This window comes from Falco cherrug, chromosome 3 (genome assembly GCF_023634085.1).
Source record: "Falco cherrug isolate bFalChe1 chromosome 3, bFalChe1.pri, whole genome shotgun sequence".
Classification (NCBI taxonomy): Eukaryota; Metazoa; Chordata; class Aves; order Falconiformes; family Falconidae; genus Falco; species Falco cherrug.
Genome location: NC_073699.1, coordinates 71,245,535 through 71,271,374, shown reverse-complemented (window position 1 = coordinate 71,271,374; position 25,840 = coordinate 71,245,535). Strand labels below are relative to the sequence as shown.

Sequence of the window (25,840 nt, the reverse complement as noted above, 5' to 3'; positions counted from 1 at the left end):
GTATTTTTTATGTTATTCTTGCTTGGTGAGACTGACCATGAAGAAGGAGACAACCACAGGAGTACAAATTCAACAGCAGAGTGCATGCATGGATCTTGTCAGTATCATGAGAATGCCTTAATGACTCTTCTAGAGTAACCTTCACAGATGAACTGTGACCTTGTTCTCTATCATGTATACGAAAAGCCACTATTTATTTATTGTCTGTACTTTTACAGTATTTCCTTATTAAATCCTCCATGTACTGTCCATTATTTTCAGTAATAAAAATATTCTGGAGCATTTCCAACATAGAACTCTACTAGCTATAGGAACTGCATGTTTTCTGATTGTGGTATGCTTTGAAGATATATCCATATATTATTTTTCCATACAACTGTTCTAAATGCCCACTTGAGAACATGTGAACTTTTTCTCTTATTATTATGAACAATATTGTGTGAAAAATATTCTCAGTTGAATAAAGACCTCAGCAAGCTTTTAACATTTTAAATTATATCACCTGCTTAAAAGCAAGTGCATTTGAGCTCCACTCAGCAGGGGGCACAGCTACCATTTGAACAGTTGACTCATTTAATTAGAAAATTGTTCTAAAGCTACTTTAAAACTTGTTGTAATGTCAGTATTAGTGTGTTTAAGAGTATTTGGCTGTAGCCTAGTATCACATACCAAGCTCAAGAATGTCACTTCATTAGATTTCACTGAATTATATCCTTCAAAGATTATTTATGCATAAAGTGAAAGGTACCACGCCTTTTGGAAATGCAACCATTGCTGCAGTGGGAAGCCTAAATAGTGAAATATTTATGGAAACAAAGTGTATGGGAGGTGGTGGTGGAGAGCCCTTCTTCAAAGTCAAATGTGTTCCTTTCTGCATGTTTACATGTAATTATATTTCTAGACTATGTTAAAACTCCTATCAGTTTTAAATTAGCTGCTTTTGAAGCCTACTAATCTGGATTTCACAATCCTTGTTTTAATTTTGACTAAATGTTGCTTCAGATACTGTTTAGAACCTGGTCCCTACTGCTGTTTGGAGACAAGGCCGTATGATTTTCAAAATTTTTATCTATTAATATATAATCCTTGCTCTAGAACGGCATACCTTTTTCTGTGCTTGTAACGCAAAATCATCAGGCACGTTGTTTCCCTAATGCACTCCTTGTTCCTCTGAAATTTGAATTTTGGCTATTTCTAGTGAATTGTATTGACAGCAAAACAGCAGCAGCAAACTGTTGTTCAGATGAATACAACAATTTATGATTAACACCTGCTAGGTATTATATGAGGCTGTACGCAGAAAGGATCTCTGAAACAACGGTGCAGTTCAGTACTGTCAGATGAAACACAAGACCACAACAGGGGTTAAATAGCTAATATTAGTTTATTGATGATATACACACGCTGCAATCAGCGCAGGGAGTCCCAGTAACCATATGAACCACATGGAGGGTTGTGAGGGAAAAGGGGAAAGTCTGGTCAGGCACCTGATCCAGGGACATCCCTGTTTCAACTGAGACATTTTTTATTTTTGATGTCACATTATATATACATATATATATATAAATGTCCACCTGGTTACACATGAAACAAAACAACGCTCGGGTCACTGTGACCTGATGACCATCAGTGGGGGCAGGAAGTTTGCTTTGTGAACTGGGACTAGATCATGTGCATCAAGCCATGCCCTTGACTCCTTGCCCATCTTCCAAGTCCTCCCCTTGCAACTTGTACATCCCAACACAGTGCATTTCTCTGCAAACTGCAGGGACCAGGTTCCAGAAATTGGAGTAGATTTTATGCATAGTTTTTCTTTCATCTCAATCAGTACATTAGGAAAAAAACAATAAACACATCCTTGTGGTATAGCTATTTACACTTGCAGCAGCACAGATATTTATATATACATCTTTTAACACATAGAAGTACATTTCCTATTATTTCCCTATGTAAAAAAAAAAAAAAATCTAATGCAGAAGTAATCTTAAGTTCCTTTCCCAATATAATCTAAAAATTTACACTGTGTTTTAGGAAGACGTTTGAAACAACATACACAAATAAAGATTACCTGAAAATACTGCCTGAAGGAAGGCAATGAGAATCAGAATGGCAATATGCCATCAGTAACGTTCAGAAATGCAGCCGTTTTGAGGTTAGCATTTCTTTTGTTCACTTGGCTGTTTCGTAACAATCCCAAAGCAAAAGTCATCAATAAGGTGCTTCGTTAAGACATGGAAAATAGTCTTCAGTCTTGAAGAGGACTGGAGGTTCATAAAGCGTCTGTTGTTGTCGTGAGGAAGAGGATTTCTGCAAATTAGATAAGTTTATTTTTCATCTTCTTAAAAAAAGAAACTTTAAAAAACAAAGCCTACAGAGCTAAAATGCAAACCAAGAAAAGTTTTAAAGGTGTATCTCCTCAGTCAGACAAATTTTAAATTGTAGCTCAGATGGGTCTGACATACTCATAATGCTAGTGAGGAAAAGCAGCCTTTAACCTTTGCAGTTCTATCACCTGAACAGACTCAGTCCCAGGAAGCGCATGATAGGCCAGCTTTGCAGAAGCCACGCGGGTAATCTTTTCTAGCTGATGGTATAGTCATTGTAACCTTCATCCTTCCAAAGCCATCTACCTTTACCTTTCCTGCTCCAGCCTTCGAGCTCTCCTCAGCCACTTCCCCTGAGTTAATCCTAGCCTGTATTCTCATTTGCTTAGTTAAAAAAGTCTTCATACAGAAACACACCTAGTATTTCCTTCGAAGAAGATTGCTGCTCCTGCTGCGTTTCTTCAAGTATATGTTTGAATATATGTACTATGACATAGCATTAAAAATAATACGGTAGTGGACTGCAAAAGAGCTGTTACACTGTCTTTCAGGAAAAGTGTACACACTTCTTTTAAATATTCACTGTACATTGTTTCACTATACCAAATGGTTCATTTAAAGAGACAACAGCAACAACAGCAAGGAGCACTACTATCTTGTCAGCCTTCCTGCATGTAAACAATGCTGCACGGCTGCAGACCCAGTGTATGTTTTCACTATAAGGTCTTAAACAGAAGGCTTGAAATAAAGACTTCACTCATTAAAAATTCTTTTGGACTCATAACAAGATTTTGACGAACTGTGTTGCAGAGCTCTCAGTCAGTTTGTCTGCAGAGTTCTTCAGGTAATTTTTTGCCTGTCTGGGATGAGACAATTAGAGTCTCCACCAATAATAAAGTTAAAAGCACACCAAATATCATTAGTATACTTTTGAGTTTGGAATTCTTTATAGTACCAAAATAAGGATTTAATTAAAACAGCTAAGTAGAATTTTTCCAATATTCAGTTAAGGTGTATAGTTGTACTCCGTATGAAGTAAGTATGTATTCTCATGTTATACACAAAATTGCTGATTTCTGACATTTAAATTATATTTTGTCTTTAACTTCATAATATCATTCATTTCTCCGAAATGTTTTGCCATTCAAGTTGTAACAAAATAAAAAAAATTATAAACAAAGATAGGATCTATAAATAGTGGATACTATCAATGTTCTCTACACCAGAAATTTTGCCAAATGTAAAAACGATCTTTAAATCAAAGTTCTGTTTTTAAAAATTATTTCCTATCTTGTACTGCTCTACGAGCAACCACCTGGCAAGCAAGGGAAACTAAGGTCACAGGTATTCTGCAAGTCATGACACCGATTTAAGAGGTGCTGTATTTGCACAAGTGCAAGAAGGGGATAATTTCAATCCAGTGAGGAAATTCATAGGCAGGCACAGTACCCACAGTTGCCTAAATACACATTTATGATTAGTTATTTTTGCAGCTGCTTAGCAGACATTTTTACCTCTTGAGAGAGTTTACATCCTTAGTGATATTAGAAGTTTTACAATACTGTACTTTACACTGCCTGGTATTCACAAAGGAAGAACTTGGGGCAAAATCTAAAAGTGAGATTACAAATACACAGCTTGAGAAATACAAAATATATCCTTTGTGTAAGGAAACAGATACATTTAAATGGGAAGAGAGTGAGGAGAGATGACTAAATTAAAATTGTAGCAGGAAAACATGAACTACACCTACAGCGAAAATCATAACATCAGATTAGCCTTCTTTGCCAAAGCATTGATCCACTGAGTGAGCTAGTTAAATGTCAGGTGTGAGGAGAAATCTCTACCGGCATTCTCATTCAAACATGCCCGTGCTTACTAGTGAAAACAGGTATTTTACTATGCAACACTCAGTACCACTGCAGAACAGTGACCTGCCTTTTAGTTAATTGATTAATTCCAGTAAGTTCTGAGTGTTGATTTTATTGCCATCCATACTCACACCAAGAAGCCACTGGACATGCCAGGTTCAGCCTGCTGACACTTTCAGAGACTTTCCACCTTATGAGCTGTGGAAAAATCGCTAAGCTGACAAGGTATTCCCATGTGACACTAAAGCACTTTCTTCAAACTTTCAAACTTATCAACTGAAGATTATAATTCCATGGTTAACAACTGTTTTCAGAAAAAAAAAAGAAAAGGAAAATATGTTGAATACTCTTCAAGGCAACTGCTGCAGTTCTTTGTATCTCTAAGCGGTCCACAAACAGGAACTTTGTGATTAGGTGGTTTGGTTGTTGTTTTTTTTTAATAATGACATCACTCTAAACCTAAACACCAAAGAAAGTTAACACTTCATTCCTTTATTAACTTAATGACTGCACAGAAAATAGCAGTGAACAACAGGTTTCCTGAACTGAGTCTTGACAAGTCAATACGTATTCTTTTTATACCTATTTTTCCTCTGCTGCCACACATGCTTGCAGTGCATACGAACACAAATACTGCAAACAGCCACAACCATCTTCCTCTCCCCCTCTGCAAACCTACTTTATTTCAGCATTCTCACAGAAACCTGAGTTAGTATAGGATGGATATAGGAAGAGAATCTGGTAGCTGACAAGACACAAGGAGGAGTACTTATAAACAGTGTACTGGCAGGTGATGCCAAGAAGCATCAGGTGTTCAGAAGATTTTTTTTTTTAGTTATTTTTTTTTAAACCATAAGTTTATTTTAAAACTAGGGCATAGTGCTAGTTTAAGGTTAGGTAAGGCATCTCTGTGAAACATTCAGAGAGCATTTCAAGTCTTCTGTAGAGAAACAGTCCATATGTAGTTACATGACAAGAGAAAACTGCATCCTTAGAAAGTTTAGCAAGGTGATTACATGATTACTGAACTGTGTGGACTAAGTATAAATACAGCCTTCATTTTACAAATATTATGCAGTGTAGCTTTCATTTCCTTTTTTTGGTAACATTTTTGCAGTGATATTATCAATGCAGTATGACCCTTTAACAGTGTTGCGTGCACAGGTTCTTCTTACTTGCTTTCATACCACAGATTGGGGTACTTTAATATAAAGATTTGTGCATTATGTGCTTGTCTGTGCCCCTCACATTCCCTTCTTTGTGTATTCAGCTTCATTTTGGAAAGTTCACAAATTCTTACAAGAATTTGTGATTTCTAAGTTTGGGGTTTGGTGTTTTTTTTATTAAGCCTGAGCACTTTGACAAAAATCCTAATAAATTATAAAACTGTTCTACAGTTAAATTCAGATATATGTGTAACAGACTTACTATTATTTTAATCATCTAGTCTGGTAAGGAGAGCAACTCAGCTGGTCACATGATAACAAAAGTTTACTTACATTAAGCAAGGATGGTATGCTGATTGTGTGCAAGATTTTCTTGAATGTGCTTGGAAAAGCTCCAAGGTCTGTTTCTGCCTTTACGACCCGTTCTTCCAGTCCAGCTACGCAATTCCCAATCATCTTCACAAAAGCCTAACAAAAAAACCAAAAGAAATCCAGCCTTTTCATTAACAAATTAAAACAGGATTGTGTATTGCACAACAGTGGTGAAAGCTGCATTACCTAAACGAGGAGTCAAAAACTTCATGCTCTATTTCCCTCCTACCTACAAATCCATTTTACTGCTAAAAATTACTTGAGATACTTTTAAAAGACTGCAAAAACAGGTTAAACCTAATAAAACAACCAATATTCTTCTTCCCATTTGCCTTTTAAATAACTATTAAGACTTCTTAGAATCTAGACTTCTGTCTGCCTTTCTACTAAGAGCAGGACCAAGGATGTAAATCAGTTTTGACGCTTTACCAGGGATCAACAGACCTCTCATTCTACTAGTCTCCAAATAGCTCACAAGACAGTAACTTTGAAAGGTACTATCAAAAAAAAAAAAAAAAGTGCTACTACTGCTTTCTGAGAAAAGACCACCACCTTGCTTCAAGCAGTACATGGAAAAAATAATCTTTTTTTTTTAAAAGGCATTTTGTTTTAGAACACCCACAGTCTCCAGAAATTCTTAATGAATTGTGTTCTCTTTATTAAGCATGAAGTATGGAACCCAGATTGGATGCAGAGAGCAAAACTGATCTGAGCCCACTCCATGTACATGCACACACACACACACACTTACAGCATATAATTGATTCTTCCTCCCTGTTAAGAAACAGAATACATGTAGAAGATACCAAATACATACCTCTAGTTTGTCAATCCTCCTGTATATGTGTCTCATTTCTGTAGCTTTTGTGTAAATTTGAGGTATACTTTCATTGACAACTTGAGAGGAATCACTTCGAATCTAAAAGATGATTCAAAGAAATAATAAAAAAATAATCAATGAATAAAACACTTCCAGAATGAAAGCTAAAGTACAACTGTGCTCCAATTAACAGATTAAACCCCATAGCTTAAAAATACCAATTAGTATTAGGATAAAAATACTAGATTAAAACTAATAAGCTTGCTGCTTTGCATAGTTTAGTGACTTTGAAGAAAATTTATTTTGCATAGGCAAATATTCACCTTTATATTAAAAATAGGCTGCTATCAGAACTAAGCGATAGAACACGTCCCCAGACATACTAAAGAATCAAACATATTAAAATAAAACTTTGACTTAAATTTTACTCCCTGTACACTTCAACTTTGCTTAAAAGGTCAGGCCACAAAAACTTCTTTTATTAGTATAAATAAAAAAAAGATAAACCTGGTAAAGTTCCCCTTAAGAGTAGCGCAGTCACACATGTGCTACGCTTTAAAAGACAGCCAGTATACTGGTGTCAGCTTATAGGACCTTCCCATTCAGATCTCATCTCCCCCCATGCGAAAGCGGAAACAAAGCTGCCTTTCTGAAGAGTCCCCTAAAGACAAACCTAGCTTTGGAGGTTTGGCAACTCTGATCAGCTACTTTGATTACAAAATCCACAGAGGATGTCTTTAGGTATTTTAGAGAAGAAGAATATTGTTCTTTTAAATATCTGTCGCTGTGCCATTCAAAATGAGATTCCATGTATGCACATGGACAAATATAATTATGTAAATGCACAGTTATGTAGTAGCTACGTGGGCATATTTTGCTCTGACATGAAAGTTTGGTAGTTTTCATCCATGAGTTATGTAATTATTAAAATGAAGTACCTAATTTTCAAACGTGTTTTCATACTGGAACCTGCCCTGACTAAAGGCTACTTCCCATCTCTGTCTCATTTGAAGACCCAAGCACACATTACACTCTATTCTGACTTCAAAAACACAGCTACATGCAAGTTACACGTACCATGTCCAGCATTCCCACGAATTCATCCACTCTGGTCAGCAAATCTTCTAAACTCTTGTCTAAGCTTTCTATCTGCAAAACAGATGCCCTTTACAGGTACCTGAAAACACAAGGCCCCCAGATCCTCCCAGAGAACCCCCCCGAGCGCAGACGTTAGCCAGACCGGGCGCAGCTTCACACGCTCCGGCCGCCCCCGCCAAGCGCAAGTGACCAGACACTCGGCCCGCACACGGCGCGGGGCCGCCCGCAGCGGCCGCCCCCTCCCGCCACGGCCGGGCAGCCTCGCTCTGCGCGATGCCGGCGACGCTAGCCCGGGCCACCCGCGGGGCAGGGCCCGCCGCTGCTGCCGCTCCCCGGGGAGCTCGGGCGCCAGGGCCCGGGCGGAGGCCCCCGCCCGCTCCCCCGAGGCGGCCCGGCGCAGCGCGGCCCCTCACCTGCTCGCTGAAGAGGCTGCGGTCAGCGAGCAGGTACGCGGAGTAGGCGGCGGCCGTGGCGCTCAGCGACGCCTCCGAGGCATCCTCGTCCTCCGGCTCCCCCAGGCCGGAAGCGCTGCTGTGGCTGTGGGAGACGTTCCCGCTGTCCGCGCCGGGGCAGGCGCCCGGCGGGTCGGCCCCGGCCCCAGGCCCCTCTCCCGGCCCCGGTCCCGGCCCCGCGGCAGCCGCCATGCTACCGCCGCCCGCCCCGGCCTTCCCTCAGCGCCGCGGGCGGGGCCGCCGCCGCTCACGTGAGGGGGCGGGGCCGGCGCAGGCGCGCTCCCGACAGGCGGCGGAGGGGGCGGCGCAGGGGGCGGTGCGGCCCCCTCGGGCCTTTCGCCCCGTGCCTAGGAGCGGGCACGAGCGCGGGCGCGGCGGCGCCGCCCTGACGCCCAGCCGTTCGCGCCCGGGGCTCCGCAGGCCCGGTAGGAGCCGCCGCCTCTCATCGGCCCCGGGCGGGAGGCCGGGCTGCCGCCTCCCAGCTGCCCCCCCCAGCCAGGCGCAGGAGCGCGGCTCCCCGGCCGGGAAGCGTACGGCGGGGCGATCTGCCCGGTGACTGGGCGGCCGCCCCCGCCGCCGGTGGGTCTCGTCCCCGAAGGCAGCGCCATGCGCGGAACCTCAACGGCCCTGTCCCGCTTCCACACCGGGGGTCTGCCCGTAACGGCTGGATTGGGAAGGGAGCTCAGCTCCAGCAGCCTAGTGTACGGTGCATGCACGCATAGCAGCTTATCTTTTTTCCCCTAGTTAACGCAAATGAGGCACAAAATGTTTGCAAGCCTTTAATAACGCTTATGCATCAGCGCTTCGCTATTCTCAGCGTGCAATGCGTCTCTTGGTACAGCACTTCGAGGCTGATGTGTGCATCGCCACTCACGTTTCCTGCCTCCTGGGCTGAATTCATGGGAAGTGGCATCGCCACCGAGCAGCCCCCGCGAAGCCGGGGTGACACACACGGGTGCTCCCCAGGAGCCAGAACCACCCCAAAAGCAAGCCGTGCTACCAGGAGCGTGGCCAACTACTTGGTTCCCAGGGGTTCCCTTAGCAAAAGGGGTACTGGGAAGGAAACATCATGGAAAGAAACTTGGCGGTGCTAGTAACTGGAGGAGTCGAAAGTTTGCGCTGGTACAGAGGGAAATATTACTGAAACGGTTACGTATTTCAAGAGTCATCAAAACCCAACTGTTTTGTTTCCACAGGGAAGGGGGATACTTCCACAGAGAGATGTGCTTGAACGCAGGGGAAAGGATATAACATAGAAGTAAGACAGTGCATGTTTTATTGCAGATGGGTCACATTTTCATCCATTAAATAGGTAAAATGAGTAACTTCAGCCTGACAAATCCACTTATTCGTAAAAGTAGTCTTATTTAAGATATAACAAAATTTTTCTGATAAGACTGTCTGATTGACTGAAGCACATTTAGCTATTAATTTTGTTTACTGCACCAATAATCAGATTTTTTTTAAAAAAAGAAAACCTTTGGTAAAGTACAAACACAGTTTTAAGATGAACAGGATCAATGTTCTATCCTTACTGTGCAGGGAAAAATAAGTACAGCTCTATAACTGCTGTGATACCTAGAAGAGGTTTAATTAAGAGTAAGTGAAAGAACTTTAAAATAAACTTCTAAAGCAAATCTAAAAGAAATAAACTAAGTTCAATGTCCCAAACATATTTAACAATGAGCAAAAGACTGGCTGTTCCACAGGTATTCTAAATTAGCGACAATGAATTAGTCTGCACATCCTTTGTCCAGCCATTGCCGATTCCAAAATGGAATGTAATTTTTTCAAAGACTTCTGAATTTTCATATTCATACAATATTTAAGAAATGTCTATTCCACCATATAAAAAAGCTTTAATGTACTACAAAGTTAAAAACAAAAAGCAAATGACACAAGCTAAAAGTAGAAAAATACACTGTAAAACATTCATATTTTGTTCCTTACACTGATCACGATATAACAAAATATTTTAGATTAGACCACTTCCATAAATTTGTGGCATTTTCAGAAGCAGACTATTATCTACTCACTAGCCACCATCCAGTAAAGATGCCTGACCATCGCAAACGTCCAGTATATTTTAAGTTCTTAGAAATCCTGTGCAGACATTAAGCTTTATTACTAGAAGAGTCCAAAAATAACAGAGCTGTTCTAAGTTAGGTTTGTCAGTCAGTCAGCATCCCTCCTCTGTATAGCAATCAGCCAAGCTTTTGCAAGGGAAGACCTTGTGGATTTAGATTGCCCCAAAGTTACAGCAAGGACTTGGGTCAGCTCTGAGGTGAAAGGGACAGTCCTAGCACACTCCTCTGGTTTTTCTGCCTCCTCGCTTGCATCTCTAAAATTCACGTGAACCATGTGTATTATCTAATAAATATCGGAAAAAAAAATACATTTACACATAATGGTGCTGAACCGAGTTTTAAGCCCTTGTCAGGTTTCCCTGTGCTGCAGGCAGGCCTGCCTCTGACCAGCAGCTGGCGCTGATCTCACAGCAATAAGAGCAACATCCTCCCACGCCACCCCCTTAGGCTTTTAAAAACACTTGTATATAGAGTTTCATTTGGAAAATGTACTTGCAGCATCTCCCTAACGTTGTTACCACCACAGTAGGAAGCCACTAGTTTTATAGAGCTTGTCTGGACTAGACATAAGGTTGCAAATATGGTGTAAACAAGTTAGTGGAAGGTCTGTATGTAATAGTATAAGATTGGATTGCTATTCTCTTTAAACCGGTTGTTAGAAGAAAACCAGATTCCACTTAAGATAGACATGTCTGTTGCTATTAAAATCTAATTCATATACATGCATGTATAAATACATCCACCCATGCATTCAAACCCAAGTATGTAGCACTGCCTCTGGTAGCCTATAAGACTGCTTAGATTTATACCAACTAGAATAAATTTGTGTTCTCACTCAAGGGCTGGGAAATAAACCAGGTTTTACACTCTGACTTTCTCCTGACAGATGTTGCAGTGCGTGACAGTTTTATGCCTAACTCCAGATGCCACGTTTCCTAGAAAGCAACAATCTTCTGCACCCGTGAGGTCTATGGGAATATCAGCTCTCTGCTTTGTGCATAACACGTTGCAGGTCAATTGTCCCAATTGGCACTTAAGACTGAAAGGAGAGTTGCAGGAATTGATACTAAAGTGTAATGACTGTTCCATCCTCCTCGATACCTCCTCTGGGGATAACCAGACTGTGTCGGGGATCAGTTTTTAAGGAACTGAGTAATTTGTGAATGTTGCCATTGCTTTCTCGACCAGAGTTGTTGTTGAGCACCAGGTCCCTTTGAAGTCTGTGGCTAAGGCTGCTGCCATTGATTCGAGAGAGGCTACTGGAAGTAAGGCTGTGCAGTTTAGGAATGTGCTGTGGCTCCAGACCACCCTCGATGACAATGTCAGCCTCTTCATCACTCTCCATTTCATCAGGGTGGAAGTTCTGCAGCATGTGGGATGTAGGCAAGCTGTGGTGACTCGCAGTGCTGTCTGTAGACTGGCCTGAGCTACCAGACATCCTACTACTTCGAATAATATTGTTCCTCTGGTTTGCTGGCTTGACCGTGATAATAAGATTATGGCTGTTGGCAATCATCATGTCTGTGACTTGGTCGAGAGTCTTTCCTGCTACTTCAATGCCATTAACTTCCAGGACTTCATCATTCACAGCCAGCAAGCCCGTGCTCTCTGCTAAGCCTCCAGGAACCATACGAGAGATAAAGATACCAGGTACTTTTTCTAGTCCATGAGGAGTAACCCTTACACTGGTGCCATCACGAATGTAAAATCCTAAGGGTTTCTCACACCCATGTCGATACAGCCTCACTCTCCTGTGTGTTTCGGGAAGAATGTCCACATCAATTATGGAAGACACTGGTCTAAAATCATGAGGCATACTAATATTAATGTGAGGACGCCGGCGGAGGTTGTCATTGCGGAGTGTCACCAGAGCCTTCTTCTTCCTCGATAGTGTGTTGGTCCCAAAATTACTGTAGTCCACTTCATCTGAAAGAGAAATTGTACCAATGTATCAATCAAACAGAGAATAATTCAGTCAATGGGGCATCATCTTCTTAAATCTGGTTCAGCGAAGCCACACTCTTAATAGTCAAATTATTTTTTCCACTTACTCTAATTTTTATTTCATGTCTATCAGCACAACATTCAGAATGAGTTGTTTTCAATGACTATCCATATTTCTTCCGTATTTTGAGGGAAAAAGACTTCTTATTCTCAGCTCCTCTTGTCAGCTGTGCAGAATGTAATTACTTGCAGCTGCAGGCCTGATACACTGTCTCAGATGTGAGACCATGTTTTCAGAGTTGGACTGTGATTTTACACATACATCTTAAGTGGGCAAGGAATGTATACACATTCCTAACCTAAAAGTCTGAATCAGGGAGTATTTAAATATTCAATACACCACCTAATAGGTACAAACATGAGAGCACAGTGTGAGAGAGTAGTTGGATATGTGGTTTTAGCCTAGCCTTTTTTAGTAAGGGATTTATGTTAATAGCATCTCTCAGTACAGCATTTTCTCTCTGGAATATTTTACTTGGCACTTTAAACACTTTTTACTGCTGTCAGATTCAGCTGATACTAACTACCAATAAAGTTCTGTGTAAGCAAGTGGACCAGTTGAAAAGAGAAGCACAGAAAAAGAAGCAGCTCTGCTGCCTAGTCCATATACTAAAGAACACAGAACAGACACGGACTTACGCACGCACTCCTGCCCTTGAGGGGAAGACTGACCGGAAAGCAGCCTTTCCAGGGTCTGCTGTTTAAGGAATTGTTTAAATATTTCAGTCTCTGTAGTGGTGTCTCAAGGGCATGTGCAAAGTGATCAACTTTAAATCAGCCAAGTGACATGACAAGTTATTCCACATAAGAAGCTCACGCTGTGCTTTGCAAAAAAAATACTTAGTCATGAAGTTGTTAGTGTACAAAATGCATCACTGCATTTCACATTAAAAATACTGTGCATATTTTGAACATGAAGCATGCACTAGCTGGAAAATTACTTCATCGGGAGTTTAAGCATGTTAACGCTTTTCTGATAAACTAACAGACTTTCAGTTTATTCTACAGTAAAATACAGAAGTACAATTACAGAACTAACACTTAAGAAAATTTTATCTCCAACAAATTAACCTTGCATAGTAGCATTTGAGAAAGATAGACAATACCTCTACCTGATAAAGGCTGGGGGGGGCGGGGGGGAAGCATTAGTAAAACCAAACTTGTAATTAAATTTTTATTTCTTGAAAGGTCTCATTTTCAAGTCAGCTTTCCAGACATATTATTGACAGACTTCAATTAAGTAACATTAAGTTACACAACTAAAGGAGACTAAAAGTGCTACGCAGCAACCTGATCTAACTTAGCCTGCTTGAAGCAGAGTGTTGGATTAGCTGGCCTCCAGAGAATTATTCTGTGATTCTACATAGTCCTGTAGGCTGGGGGTAAGGGGAGGGGGGTGTGGGGGGGGTGGGTGGTGGATAAAAAAAATTATTAGAAGACTTCAAAAAGACTATTCCTGCATTCTCCTAGAACTTATTTAGATTGGTTATACTAACACTTGAGGGCACCACAAGGCATCTAGAAGGTCATCTGGAAGGAAAAGCTTCTGTGAAATAAAGATACTTCTTGGACGAGTTTGCCGTGTTTAACTTCATACTCGCCTCTTCTCTCTCCTCCCAGGCTGTTCAGGGCCATACCAACTGCACAGGTCCTACTGTGTTATTTAGACTGGTGAGGCACAGGACTGGAAATACTTAAAATCAGCCAAACACAAGAAACTCCCAACTGGTTCCTTGAAGCATATTCACAGCCAAGACTGTGACTGTGTGAAGATGGCACCTCCTCAGGTCTACCTGGTGAGCAGAGGCAGCGCAGCGCCTGCTCTTTTGAATGCACAAACCACCTGTGGCAGCCAAAGCCAGGTATTCCTTTTCTTTCATCAACAGGATCACCATCTACATTAAGCTAGACTTTTAAGTTTTGATGGATGATTTTAAAGGTTGGCAACAAGTATTTTCTCCTTGTAAAGTATGGGTCCACAAGAGATGTCTTTCATCACCAGTCTTGAACACTGCAGTCTGCTCACCCTCACAATTCATTGATAAATTTCTGCAACAGTCCTATGAAAACAACTTAGGAATTTATATGTAGAATCAACATTCTTCCTCACGTGAAACATAATGCTGTACAGTAGTAGTGCTCTATCTTATAAGCCCAAAACCACCTTGATCCCAAAATTTCAGTTTAAGACAGCAATTAAAATTACACATGGGTTTGTGTGTTTAAGACTTTGGCTTGTCAGTACTGCAAGAGACACTCAGAACAAAAGCTGCATCCCTTAAAGACTCGGAAAGGTTGGTGAGTGTAGTTTATTGCACTGCAGGTAAAATGGAACACATTCCCTAGTTACGCATCTGTTCCCTGAAAGCACCCAGTTATCTGTTCTCTCCCTCTCTTGCTATGTTAGCATATTAATACTGAATTACTTTAAGGCAGACTTGCACAAGCTTTACCAAGTAATTCACCTGGGAAGATTTGCTGACAACACTGTTTTCTTCCCCTTAAATTAACAACCCAGATTCTCACAACATGCAAGTCTGAGAGATAAGCAGTAATGTTACAGGTGAAGTATGACAGTCCTCCTGACACACAGAGGTCATTTCTGAAGCAGCTTCTTTTGGTTGAACCCCCACCAGGGTAATGGCACAAAAGCAGCGGTTGTTTTGCGCCTGTGACCTCCTCACCTGCGCTCAGCCCACTAACCTGTCTCCCCAGATGATTGCCAGCATTCCTAACCTCTGAGCAGCTTCAAAACAATCACCTCCTTTAATAACAAAAAGCCCAGCTTACCACAAAAATGCTATCTTTTTCCTCCAAACACGAACCAGGCAGAAGCAAGTGATACAGACTACTTTCAGTGTTGGACCACTGACCACTCTTGGATTTATTATTTCAGGGCTGGAGCATGTTAAAAAATAAAGTCTATGTCCTGTTGATGACTGGAGGTTTTGTTTTTAAAACAGTGTCAGGCATTAGTTTCCAACTCTGTCCCTAAACAGGATCACATACAAGAAAGACGAAGTCCCAATTTTAACAGGTGAACTGTTGAAACCTATTCCATGTTGGAAAAATGAGAACTGATTAGAAGAGCTTTTAAGAAAAAATACCAATTAACTCTTATTTTCTAGAAAAAGTTCAAGTATGGAATACATGCTCCTTGGCAAAACAGGGATTATTACATCACTTTTATTCAAGATGACTCACTCCCTAGGGGTTACACTAGCTTGGGACATCATCTTAAAATAATAATAAAAAAATTAAATAAAAACAAAGAAAAAACAAAACCAGAACAAACCAGCTACCCCCTGATGCTATTTAGAGCCACTGCTCTTGCTGCAAGAGTAAAGCAAGGTATCTCTACTGAAGTTTAACATCAACTGTTGTTGTGGCAGCAGAAAGTCATCAATCCCTAGCACAATGAAAAAAAAAATTCCTTACTCATGAGCGAAGTGGGAGAAGCCTGCCAACATCACTCACTTTTATCAACTACGGGGTGGTCACGCAGCAGTGTATTACCCATTTCCAGTAATAACACTGCTCAGGTGGCATGCAGCAGACTGAAATGAAAACTGTATCATTGCATAATTTATAACGATACACTTCTAATGAAGGTCAGCAACTTCTCGCTAGGTTTTGAGTTTCTCACCATATAGGATTCCAAGCAGGAATGCCACTTCAGCTAATGAAAAGCACTGTGTTTGAATGCCAGGTCTCAGTGAAGACCAGTACAAACCATATGGAACCAGACAGCTCATTTTTCACTATTTCATTTGCTGCAATATCAAATTCTCCTTTTGCAGAGCAAAAAGTCTACAGAAATCTGCACATATACTGGCAGGAAAAGTGCCATCAAGTGACACATCTGAACAGTACTTAAAGCCTCATATTTTACAGGCTGTCATGTTCTCCTATGTCTTGAATGAGGCTGGAGTAAAATGTTACATGCAGGTGACAGAAGGAGAATTAGACTTCTAGGTGGTGAATACGACCCCCATTTCTTAGAATGGGGCAGATTACATGGAGCATTTCCATCTACAAGATGTAGTACTTTCAGACAAAGATGTACTATGAACTGGACAGATAATTCAGGATAGCCACTAAACTTTGGAAGATGTGGATCTGAACTTTACTTGTGCCCATAATTTGCTTCCTAATGAAAATACTGTTCCTGTAAAAAGAGGTGAAGAACAACATTTACCACAGTTGAAGGAGGACTCCTCAGCTTTCCAGTTCTCTCCGACTTGGAATCACAACCCAAAGCTACACAAAAAATACCTCAGACTCTTCTGAAGGCATTGAATATTATTGCAACTCTTTTCCCAAAAGCTTCAGGTTCTAGTATGTTTTAAGAAACATTTTGTTATCTGGCAATGAGTTACGTAATACCTCAAGTATTTTGGCTGCATCCTTTTTGTTAATAAGTACTTTTTTTAAAAAAAAAAAAAAGAGTTGCCACCACCTACTTGCCCATGAAGACCTTTCTGCTAGAGAAGATAGATACTACAGATCTCCTCACACAGAGATATACCTGTGCTCACTTTCTGGACAACAGTGGTGGTGGTGGTTTTGTCTTTTCCTTTTTCATTTTTTTTTTTCTTTTTAAAACTTGGTGAAACTACCTCCACTTGACCAGCAACAGTAAAACCCATTAAAGGAGGTTTTTACTTACAAGCATGGGTATTTTACTATCAGAATGTAATTTTTTAGAACATACCTGGAAAGTTGTAGCCAGTAACATCTTTTAGGTACTCTTCTAACCATTCTGTAGTCAGCCTGTGACTTCACAGAATACATTGTACCTTCCTGGTGGGCATTGTGAATCCTATCATAAAGTCACACAGTACGTAACAGCAGAGCACATTTAAAGGGCTATTTATAATGGAAAGAAAACTGCTTAGAGCATCTGGTTATAGCCAAAAGAGTATTGTATTTCTTTAATTTACATGAAACAAGAAATTATAGACCTTCTGAAAAAAACACCAGGAGCACCACTCCCACTGCTTGGACAGCTGCTTTTCATAGGAACTGCCTGCCAGATGAAATACCAAAGCTTAGCCAGATAAGATTGTATAAACAAGCTGAATTCCACAGAGAAGCAGACTGCCAGGCTCCTATAGGAACAGTTCATTTCAGACTCTACGTTTTCGGTGTACATGCACTCATGGCTTATTATTTCCTCTGGGAACTGTGGAACATTAGTTGACAGCTCTGGAAAGTACTTCAAAGTCAAAATTACTTCCACTAGGGAGAGCAGCACTTCAGGCAGCTTGGGAAGGAGGCCAATGAGTCATTAATAGTGAAGGGTAACCCCTCCATCCAGCAGATCTCTATTACCTAGCGTTCAAATTAGCAGCAGTCATAGAACCATTTCAAGGGAATGTGTCATGTTTAACCCTTCTACCTTTCTCTGTCCCAGCTACAAAACAGTGTCTGTGTTTGACACAAGTTGCATTCAGTGTTTATTTTCTCAGAATTTGTGAAGCATTTGTGAAAGCAACCAGACAACAAGCAAGCTGGCAGTCTCTCATTTGTGACCTGGAAGGCTGACCACATGCACAGGGATTTAAGAGGAAACAGATCTGAAGTGAACTATGGCTTGGGGGGACGTCCAGCGCCAATATCACTCATCAAGAACTATTTAATGGGTCAGAAAAATAAGGTTATCTGAATGCCAGCATTGCATTCTCTGTGTTGCAGGAATATTAAAAAAATCCAGCTATCACTGCTGCCAGGAACCTCTGGGTGAACCAATCTGAAAAACACACAGTAGGTAAAGTAGTTGTAGCTGCTATTACATCGAAAGCCAAGTAATGTATCCCACACATGCACTGACACACACACTTGCTCCTCTCTCTCCTCCTTACCACTGTAACACGAGAAACTGGACACAATCTCATCAATGTTTAGAAGACTACCTAAACATTAATAGTTTATCTGTGACATCCAACAGGGCTTTTGAAGCACAAACAATATCCAAAGAAACAAATTCGAATTAACAAGAGAACATGTTATTCTTGATATCCTTAATCTCATTTAGTTTCTAAAACAAAGCTTTCCAAAACACTTGTTTGTAGATTGTAAACTCAGTGACATACATTGGAAAAGAAATTTCACCAAGAAAGAAAATTTGAGAACACCGTCCTACTCTAATCTAGCCCCTTGTAAATTTAGTAAAATGCAGTTTTGCAAAAGGCAAGCTTCCTTCTATATTGATTCAGTATTAAAAAGATAAATTTGCCTTCCTACTTATGAAGTGTTCGTGAATAGGTTGGAATTAAAATGCAAGGAACACAGATGTGTTTACTCCCAACACATTTTTAAACTTAAAATATCTACCCTCTTTCAAGAAAGTGGACATTATTTTGTTTCTTGTCTTAGCGTGTTACAGCAAGCAAAACTATCATTGCATTAGGCTCAGCCTCTCTTTACGGTGTCATACGTAGGTAAGAAACACTGTGGGGCCACTTGCCTTGAAGATGGAGAGAACCCCTTGGGAATTTAGCCTGTGCTGCTGGTGCGCCCTCCTGCACTTCTCACTGCTTGTCATCAGAGGCCACTGTTCCCTTGCTGAACCTCTTCCCTTCTCAGCAGAAGGCCCTTTATCTTTGACTTGCTGCCTGCTCTAAAGGAGCAGAAGCTGTTGCTCAACCTGCAAGTTCGTGCCATGAAGCAAGTGAGGCCTTTGGAGGAGGGCGCTACCAAATGTAAGCAGGCACCCAGGGCTGTATATCCCAAAACTATCCTTGCTCTCAGAAACATCCAAACCCAGCTCCCCAAACTAGCACAAAAGACAGGTATAGGACTCCAAATTTTACAGGTGAAGTTGTGCATGATGTTTACTAGGATTGTAAGGGTCTTCCTCTAAATTTCATATGTGACTTCTCTTCTACCCTAAAACATGACATGCACAGCCTTTCTCCCCTTGTTTCCTTCCAGAAACCACAATATGCAAAGGTTACGTTACTGCAGCATTAGAGAACTGCGGGTTTTAAGCTTTGACTTTAAAAAAGAAAAACACGAAACAACAATAAAGTGTTAGTTAATATTTCCCTTTTCCTGCAGGGGGTCAGTGGGAAGTTGAGGGAACGCGTTCCTCTTGCACATCTCAGCCATCAATTATTATTACATTCACCCCAAGGTCGCAGGGTGCTGCTATTGAGGCTTTATTGGTGAGATGGTTTCCCAGGCCAGCCAGTGTTGAGCAGACAACCAGCAGTAGTAATGGGTGCAGACTGCAATAACATCACCTGCACGCAGCTCTCCTGCTGGCTGGAGCCTGGAAAATGAAGCCTATCACCATGCACCCAACTATTCCCAGCAGCCATCAAAAACTGTATTCACCCAGCTGATGGTTATCAAAATAGGACGGCTATCAATCCTATTCAAAGATGCTGGGGAGAAGTCACCTCCCAAACCCCCAAAATACCACTCTCCAACCTCTAATTACATGCAATCTCTTCAGAAAGTCATGATTATAAACTTTAAAGTTATTAAAAAGTAACCCTTTAATTATTTTGTTTCATTTAACCCACTCCGTTTTTGTCCTGAAACAAACACACTCTTTATTCACTAAGATCAGGCAACTGAGGGGAGCACCATTTGCTCCCCATACAGGCATAAAGGGAATCTCTCCTTTCCAAAAGAAAATGTGTACCTGTTATGCAAAGCAAAACAAAATGAAGCAAAATGAGAGACCAAACTATAACAACTCTTACTATGCACTGCAGATTTAGTAAAATTCTTATTAATGACATAAAGTGGTGGATTTTATCAAGTGTTCTGCAAGTTATTGAATATAACTGTTTCCTAGTGGCAGTAGAAAAATAGTTACCTTTTGCACAAATCTGAAGTGTGGAAGGTAAGTAAACAGCATTGACAGATTGAACCAAAGAGCAAATTTGGGAGAATACCATTCTGTTTTTCACAGCTGCAATATTTGGAAAAACATCACAAGTAATGAAAAAGGAAAAGAATTCAACTCAGATTCATATTCACTAAGAATACAAATTTTATACCTCTAACAAGAAACAAAAATTTTTGTCTCAGTAGTCTCGGAAGAAGCTGCAAATAAAGCTTGGAAAGGTAACATAACATTAGGCAGCACAAAATAAAGGTAGTATATTTGTGCTAGAGTATTGACACAGCCACAGGTCAAAGGAAAAGGTTTTGAAGAGCTGCAGTACTCAACCTGATGAGAACAGTCATGCTATGGACCCTTATATTAAAACACAGTCTTTCCCTGCTTTCAGAAGTAACCTCATCAGCATCGAAGGCCATCTCGGGGCTCTGCTCAACAGCCCGCAGAGGTGAGCCACGCCGGGAAGGCAGGACCTGTATTACCTAGCTAACACAGCCTGTAGCTCACCCAAGGGAAACTGAATCTAACCTGGGATTTCACACTCCCCCCTGCTGTTCTGCCACCCACCCTTGCCTTCTCTGCCCAGCGCTCTCCTCTCCAGCTCTAAGTGATCCTCCCTCCCCAGGTAAAAGCAAGACTGATAGTGATCAAGAACCGTCTATTATCCTGTGTTCAGGTAACTGCTAATCACATTTCTGTAGCATGCAAGTGGTATTTCTATTTGGAAGGAAAAGATATCCCAGAGTTGGGAGCAGTAGTAGCTTATTCAAAAGGTGACAATGGGAGACATTCAATTATTGCAAACGAAATCTGGGAGATACAAGGGTACTACACTGAGAAAGAATGTTTTCTGTTCTGAAGCAATCCTTTCCCATGCATTCTTTTGCTGAGTAACACCTTGTTCACCCCAAGCTGGTTCAGACAGGCAAGCCAGAAAGCACCTTTTCACTTACACTTCTAAATCCTCGGTAAAAATAATTATAAAAAGAAATCCCCAAACTGCAAAGAAGTTCATATTTAATGAAGACTTAAGTATCAAATAAATAAATAGTGATCTCTTCCACACCCTTTACCTTGGGTTGTTCTAAAAAGTTGCTACCACATCGTCTCAAAGGAAGATGTGTTTTTACACAGTTAAAATTCTTCTAGGATATATTTTCTCTCTTCAAAAAAGAAAAAGCGTGAAATCATGTTTTTATAGCTTCACTGTTGTGGTGTGATAATACCACATACATCCTGCAGTGGGGGGGAGGGAGAGAAAAACGTTTACAGTGCTTTACAAAGCACTTTTCTGGTTCCTGCCTCCACACCGTCAGATTGTAAACAAAGTCCAGATTCTGCCTCTTATCACGGAATTAAAAAGGTTTCAAAACAAATGTGGCATGAGAAATTAATTACAACACTTGTCTTTCAAGTCACGACCTTTGGGAGTCTCCCAAACTTTGCTGGCTGGAATCAGATGAGTCACAAGACAAACACCAGGTGCCGGGCCAGCCCTGTGCCGGGCTCTGCACAGCTGCACCCCCAGCACCCCCCAGCACCTCCACTGGCCTCGGGCGCTGCCATGCCCTTGCCTCCACCTGCAGCCTCCGGGATGCACCGTGATGCCCTCCTGGCTGGTGGGACCAGGGAGCTGCCGGAGTCCTACCCAGTTTATCTCCTGTGACCTGGTGGGACAGGAACAGGCAGCACAGGCATGTTTTCCAGTCCCCTGTTCCCCAGGCTGGAGCAGACCAGAGCGGGCAGGAGGAGAAGGAACAGCACCAAGCCCTGGCAGAAGCGAGTCAGGGCCAGTCATCCTCCCCACCAAGGGAGCATGGCCAGTGCAACCCTGTGCTTTGGACATGGGTATGATGGGACAGAAAAGGAGCACCAAGAAGCGAAGCAAAGACTAGAAGCCCCTCAGGTGGTGGGAGACAGGGGAGGAACAACCTCAAAGCACTTCTGGTACAAAGCAGAAGAGTTGCAAACACATTTTACATACATCTACTTAACAGTCTGTTTTCTAATGCAGAGGAGAAACAAGGTCAAGAGCCCCATCTATTACAATTCAAATTGCGCCTGTAAGATTCAGCTTCCCCAAGTTGCCCCTCTGGCACCCTTCCCCTTTTGGAGGACAAGGCTGCTCACCTCACAAATGGGAATCATTGCTGCTTCTAGATATAAACAAAGCAAGCCAGGAAGCCCTCCTTCCTGATGACAGGTCACAAAGTAGTAGAAGCTGCCTGCAAAGCGCAAAATGACATTTTTCCTGATAAAACACAAGGGCACAAGCAAATGCTACTTTCCTTGAGAGCTCAATTGCTCCTGCAGTTGAGGTGAAACACCTGTGCCAGGTAAGGCAGAGAGCTACCCTACAGAGAGGGGCTGGAGAGAACTCCCCTCTTGGGGAACAAAATGCCGACCCCACCCCTAATGCACAGCTGCCCCCAGCTGCCCCCTGCTACTGGTGTACTCCCAGCCCCTGCCCACAGGCCAAGGAAGGGCTGAAAAAAGTCAGTCTAAGAAGGGCTGCGCCTGTCTGGGATTTGCCCCATACACATCCTCCCTACAGAGCCAAGCACATGCTGGTCTTTCCCAGTGGAGTGAGAAGCTCCACAATACACCTTTTTTTTTTTTTTTTTTTGCAGCACAGCGGTGGATATTTAAAGATTAAAACCCTATCTTACAAGTTCTCAATGTGAAGTTTATCATAATCCCTGTGGTACTCACTCACCCCTCGTATGGCACATCACCACATGGTACCCATAACCTCTGCTGTGAGGGTGGCACTTACGGGGCTACAGCAGCATGCTACCACCTTGTTTCACTAGCAGCCATAACTGCATGAAGCAAGAGGGTCAGAGCAATGCCCCCATCCCTCAAAACAGAAACAAAGCCTTTCCTAAAATAAAACCACCATGGCTTCTCCAGCTGAGAACAAAATAAATTTATTACTTCTAATGTTAAACTACAATACCCTTTCCTGGCCATCATCACATCTTGCTTTCCGCAAGAGGCACTTCACTCTCATCCCTCCTCTGACAGTAAAACCTGCATGTTTTACTTAAACACAGCATAAAGGATCATGGCCATTCTGACAGAAGGATCAGCTGTGTAGAGTTATTGGCAAAGTGACTTCCCCAACATTATTTTTATAATGCTGTATTCCTTTCTCCATCACTGGCTAGGGTTCCACGCCCAATTGTGTACACAAAATAATTAGAGGCTAGAACCTGGACAAACGTTGCACCTGAGGGGACTCTCTATGAGCTGTGGATGTTAGCAGAGCCTGCATACTTGACGGGTTCAGCCCTCAGATGACCACTGACTAGAATATCAAGCACTCATCTGCAAGATTGAAAAAAAAAAAAAAGCAGGGAAAAAAAACACCCCAAAATATATCACCAATGTTTACTCCACTTCAAAAAAAAAAATCAAGGGGAAAAAACCCAAACAAAATATGTCACCAATGTTTACACCACTTAAAAAACCTGGCTTCTTTCCTTAAAGAATTTTTGAGACACCCCATCATTATGTAAGTGTGGTAAGCTAGTGGCTGCGTACTTTTTCTTTTTTAAAAAAGTGTTTCTTCCTATGCGCACATGATACAAAAAGGGAGTGGCAGACAGGAAGTGATTATTCAGAAATTAAAGAATTAGATCAGGTTCCATGATATCAGAACAAAACATGACACATGGCAAGTGAAGCTGACATTAACTGGCTCAAATGTAAGAAAACTACTTTAATTACTAAACCTAATTCTGGGCTAATTTAAGCATTTTGTCTCCTTAATGAGCATCAGCATTGGCAGCTACGAGCATCAGTATACCTTCTGGGGAGCACAAGTTACTCCATGTTATTTCACCAGCAAAGCTGTACCAAACACTGCAGTACAGACCTCCGGCTTCTACCCAAACAAGGTTTTTTTTGAATAGCATAGCTCTGCCAGTAGTAGCAGCAAGTCTCTGATAGCACTACTGCTCATGGTTTGACTAGCTGCTCCAGAGATGCTAAACACAGACACTGCTAAGTTCAGACCTCATCTCCACTAATAGCAATCTCCTGCCAATACGAACAGAGCGGAGGTTCCCAGTGCCATGCTTTGGTACTCCTGTTATTCCTGCCACTGGGAATTCCCTTAATGATCTCAATTTTCCTGTTACACAAGAGATAACACTAAGTCATCAACACATTTGCTTGTTAAGTGACACTGTTGGGGGGTACGAGCAGGCATATACCCAGAGGAACGTGCAGTACTCACAGCCTGATCCCTGCTCCGAGTGAAGTGCATGGACTACTTTCCTGTGCCTGGAAAAATTAAGTTGTGGCCAGACCACAGCCATGCAACTCTGCAGCATGCACTGACTAATCTACTACCATTGTAAATTCCAGAAAAGTCACCTTATAGAAAAGGATCCCACACAAGAGGGCTAATTACATAAACCACTTTCCATCTGTGGATCCCCAAGTGCTATAAATAAAAATGTACTGTTCATGAGGGACTAAGCTCCCATTAGAATGGTTAAGCTGAAAACCTGGAGAACACATCAGAAGTTATGCAAAGCCTAGCAGCTTTAAAGGAAGGAGGAGGGATTTGCAAGGTTCAAAGGCAGGAAAGAACAGATGCGGTATGTTAGAACTTATTTTCATTACACTGCATAGCTTGTTTCCAAGAATGCTTTCAACAGAAGCATCCTCCCAATGCAAAAGGCAAAACCTTGCTAAACTGACTCGGACAAGCTTCGATACAAGCTACATCCCAGCCAAGAGACAGTGAACTGCTACCAGTACCCTTGGCTCACCACTTCTTGCCTCCATTTGTGGGGCTTTCCTCCACCTTCAGTCCCTCCTGGGGTACTACCATAAGCAGCCACTTCACATCTTCACCCCCCATATGAAACAAGAATGAACTAACAAAAAAACCCCTCTGCTTTCTTTAGACAAAAGCAGAGTGTTCCTTTTCCATATCTTTCCTCACCTCACTCTCTCAAATTGCTAGACGGCACCAGGAATTGGCAAGACTTTTAATAATAAGATCAGGCAGTATTACTAAATCCATCCTAAATTCCCACAACAGAAGCCAAATGGTGACCAAGACAACACTTTTTATTTGATGATGCATTCCATCTTCAGAAAACACTGTGCCAAGGACATGAAAAGTAAAGACATAGTTATATAAAACACCGACACTGGCTCACAGGTTGATGTGATCAATGTGCTTGCTAAGATGCTTTTAGAGGGGATGCAAACACTCAGAACTAAGTCGTGCTGTATTTTTACATGTACTCATTTACACACTAACTAATGAAACAGCTTATTTAAGGTCTACCGACTCCACAAAGTTTGGCAGCTGCAGTGTAGAGACCAACACTAAGAACCAACAACTCACTCTCCAGGTTAAAAAATAAGTTTGCTTTGTGCTTACATTAAGCCTGACAGACACATAAAGGTGGCCCAGAACGCGAGTGTGCAACCTTTGTGTCCCATACAGCACTTGGAGGCACAGCATCAGCACAGGGCACCTCCTGCAGAAACTGAAGAGATCCGAGTGCTTCCTCCCATGCCGAGGGACTGATAGAGCACCAAGGAGACAGGTTAAACAGGTTTCAAAGTTAATGACACCTGCCCTTGGCTTAGCAGCTAACACCATGTCAATCCAGGGAGCTGCAGTGAGGGGGAAAAAATACAACCAAGAGGGCAGGGAAATTTTTTTGTGGGCTTCTTTTCCCTTTACCCATCCAAATTGTATTTATCTGCTCAGTTCCAGTTTTTCCTTCTGAGGAGATGCAATTTAACATCCAGATCA

General features: G+C 41.8%; 2 protein-coding genes across 2 annotated transcripts in view; both read right to left on the bottom strand.

Annotated features, from left to right (window-relative positions):
* Positions 1–1,365: 1,365 nt before the first annotated feature.
* BLOC1S4 (biogenesis of lysosomal organelles complex 1 subunit 4) lies at positions 1,366–8,321 on the bottom strand. Its single transcript, XM_055705940.1, has 5 exons — positions 8,065–8,321; positions 7,631–7,702; positions 6,551–6,652; positions 5,695–5,829; positions 1,366–2,307 (listed from the first exon to the last, which is right to left on the bottom strand). Exons 1-5 carry the CDS (start codon positions 8,293–8,295, stop codon positions 2,209–2,211), a joined length of 639 nt encoding a protein of 212 aa, XP_055561915.1. The 5' UTR covers positions 8,296–8,321; the 3' UTR covers positions 1,366–2,208.
* Positions 8,322–9,361: 1,040 nt separating this feature from the next.
* PARD6G (par-6 family cell polarity regulator gamma) overlaps positions 9,362–25,840 on the bottom strand; it is a 68,104-nt gene continuing 51,625 nt past the window's right edge. Inside the window, exon 3 of the mRNA XM_055706062.1 lies at positions 9,362–12,116. Coding sequence (XP_055562037.1) covers positions 11,257–12,116 — 860 coding nt within the window. The 3' untranslated portion in view covers positions 9,362–11,256. The remainder of the gene's footprint in view (positions 12,117–25,840) is intronic.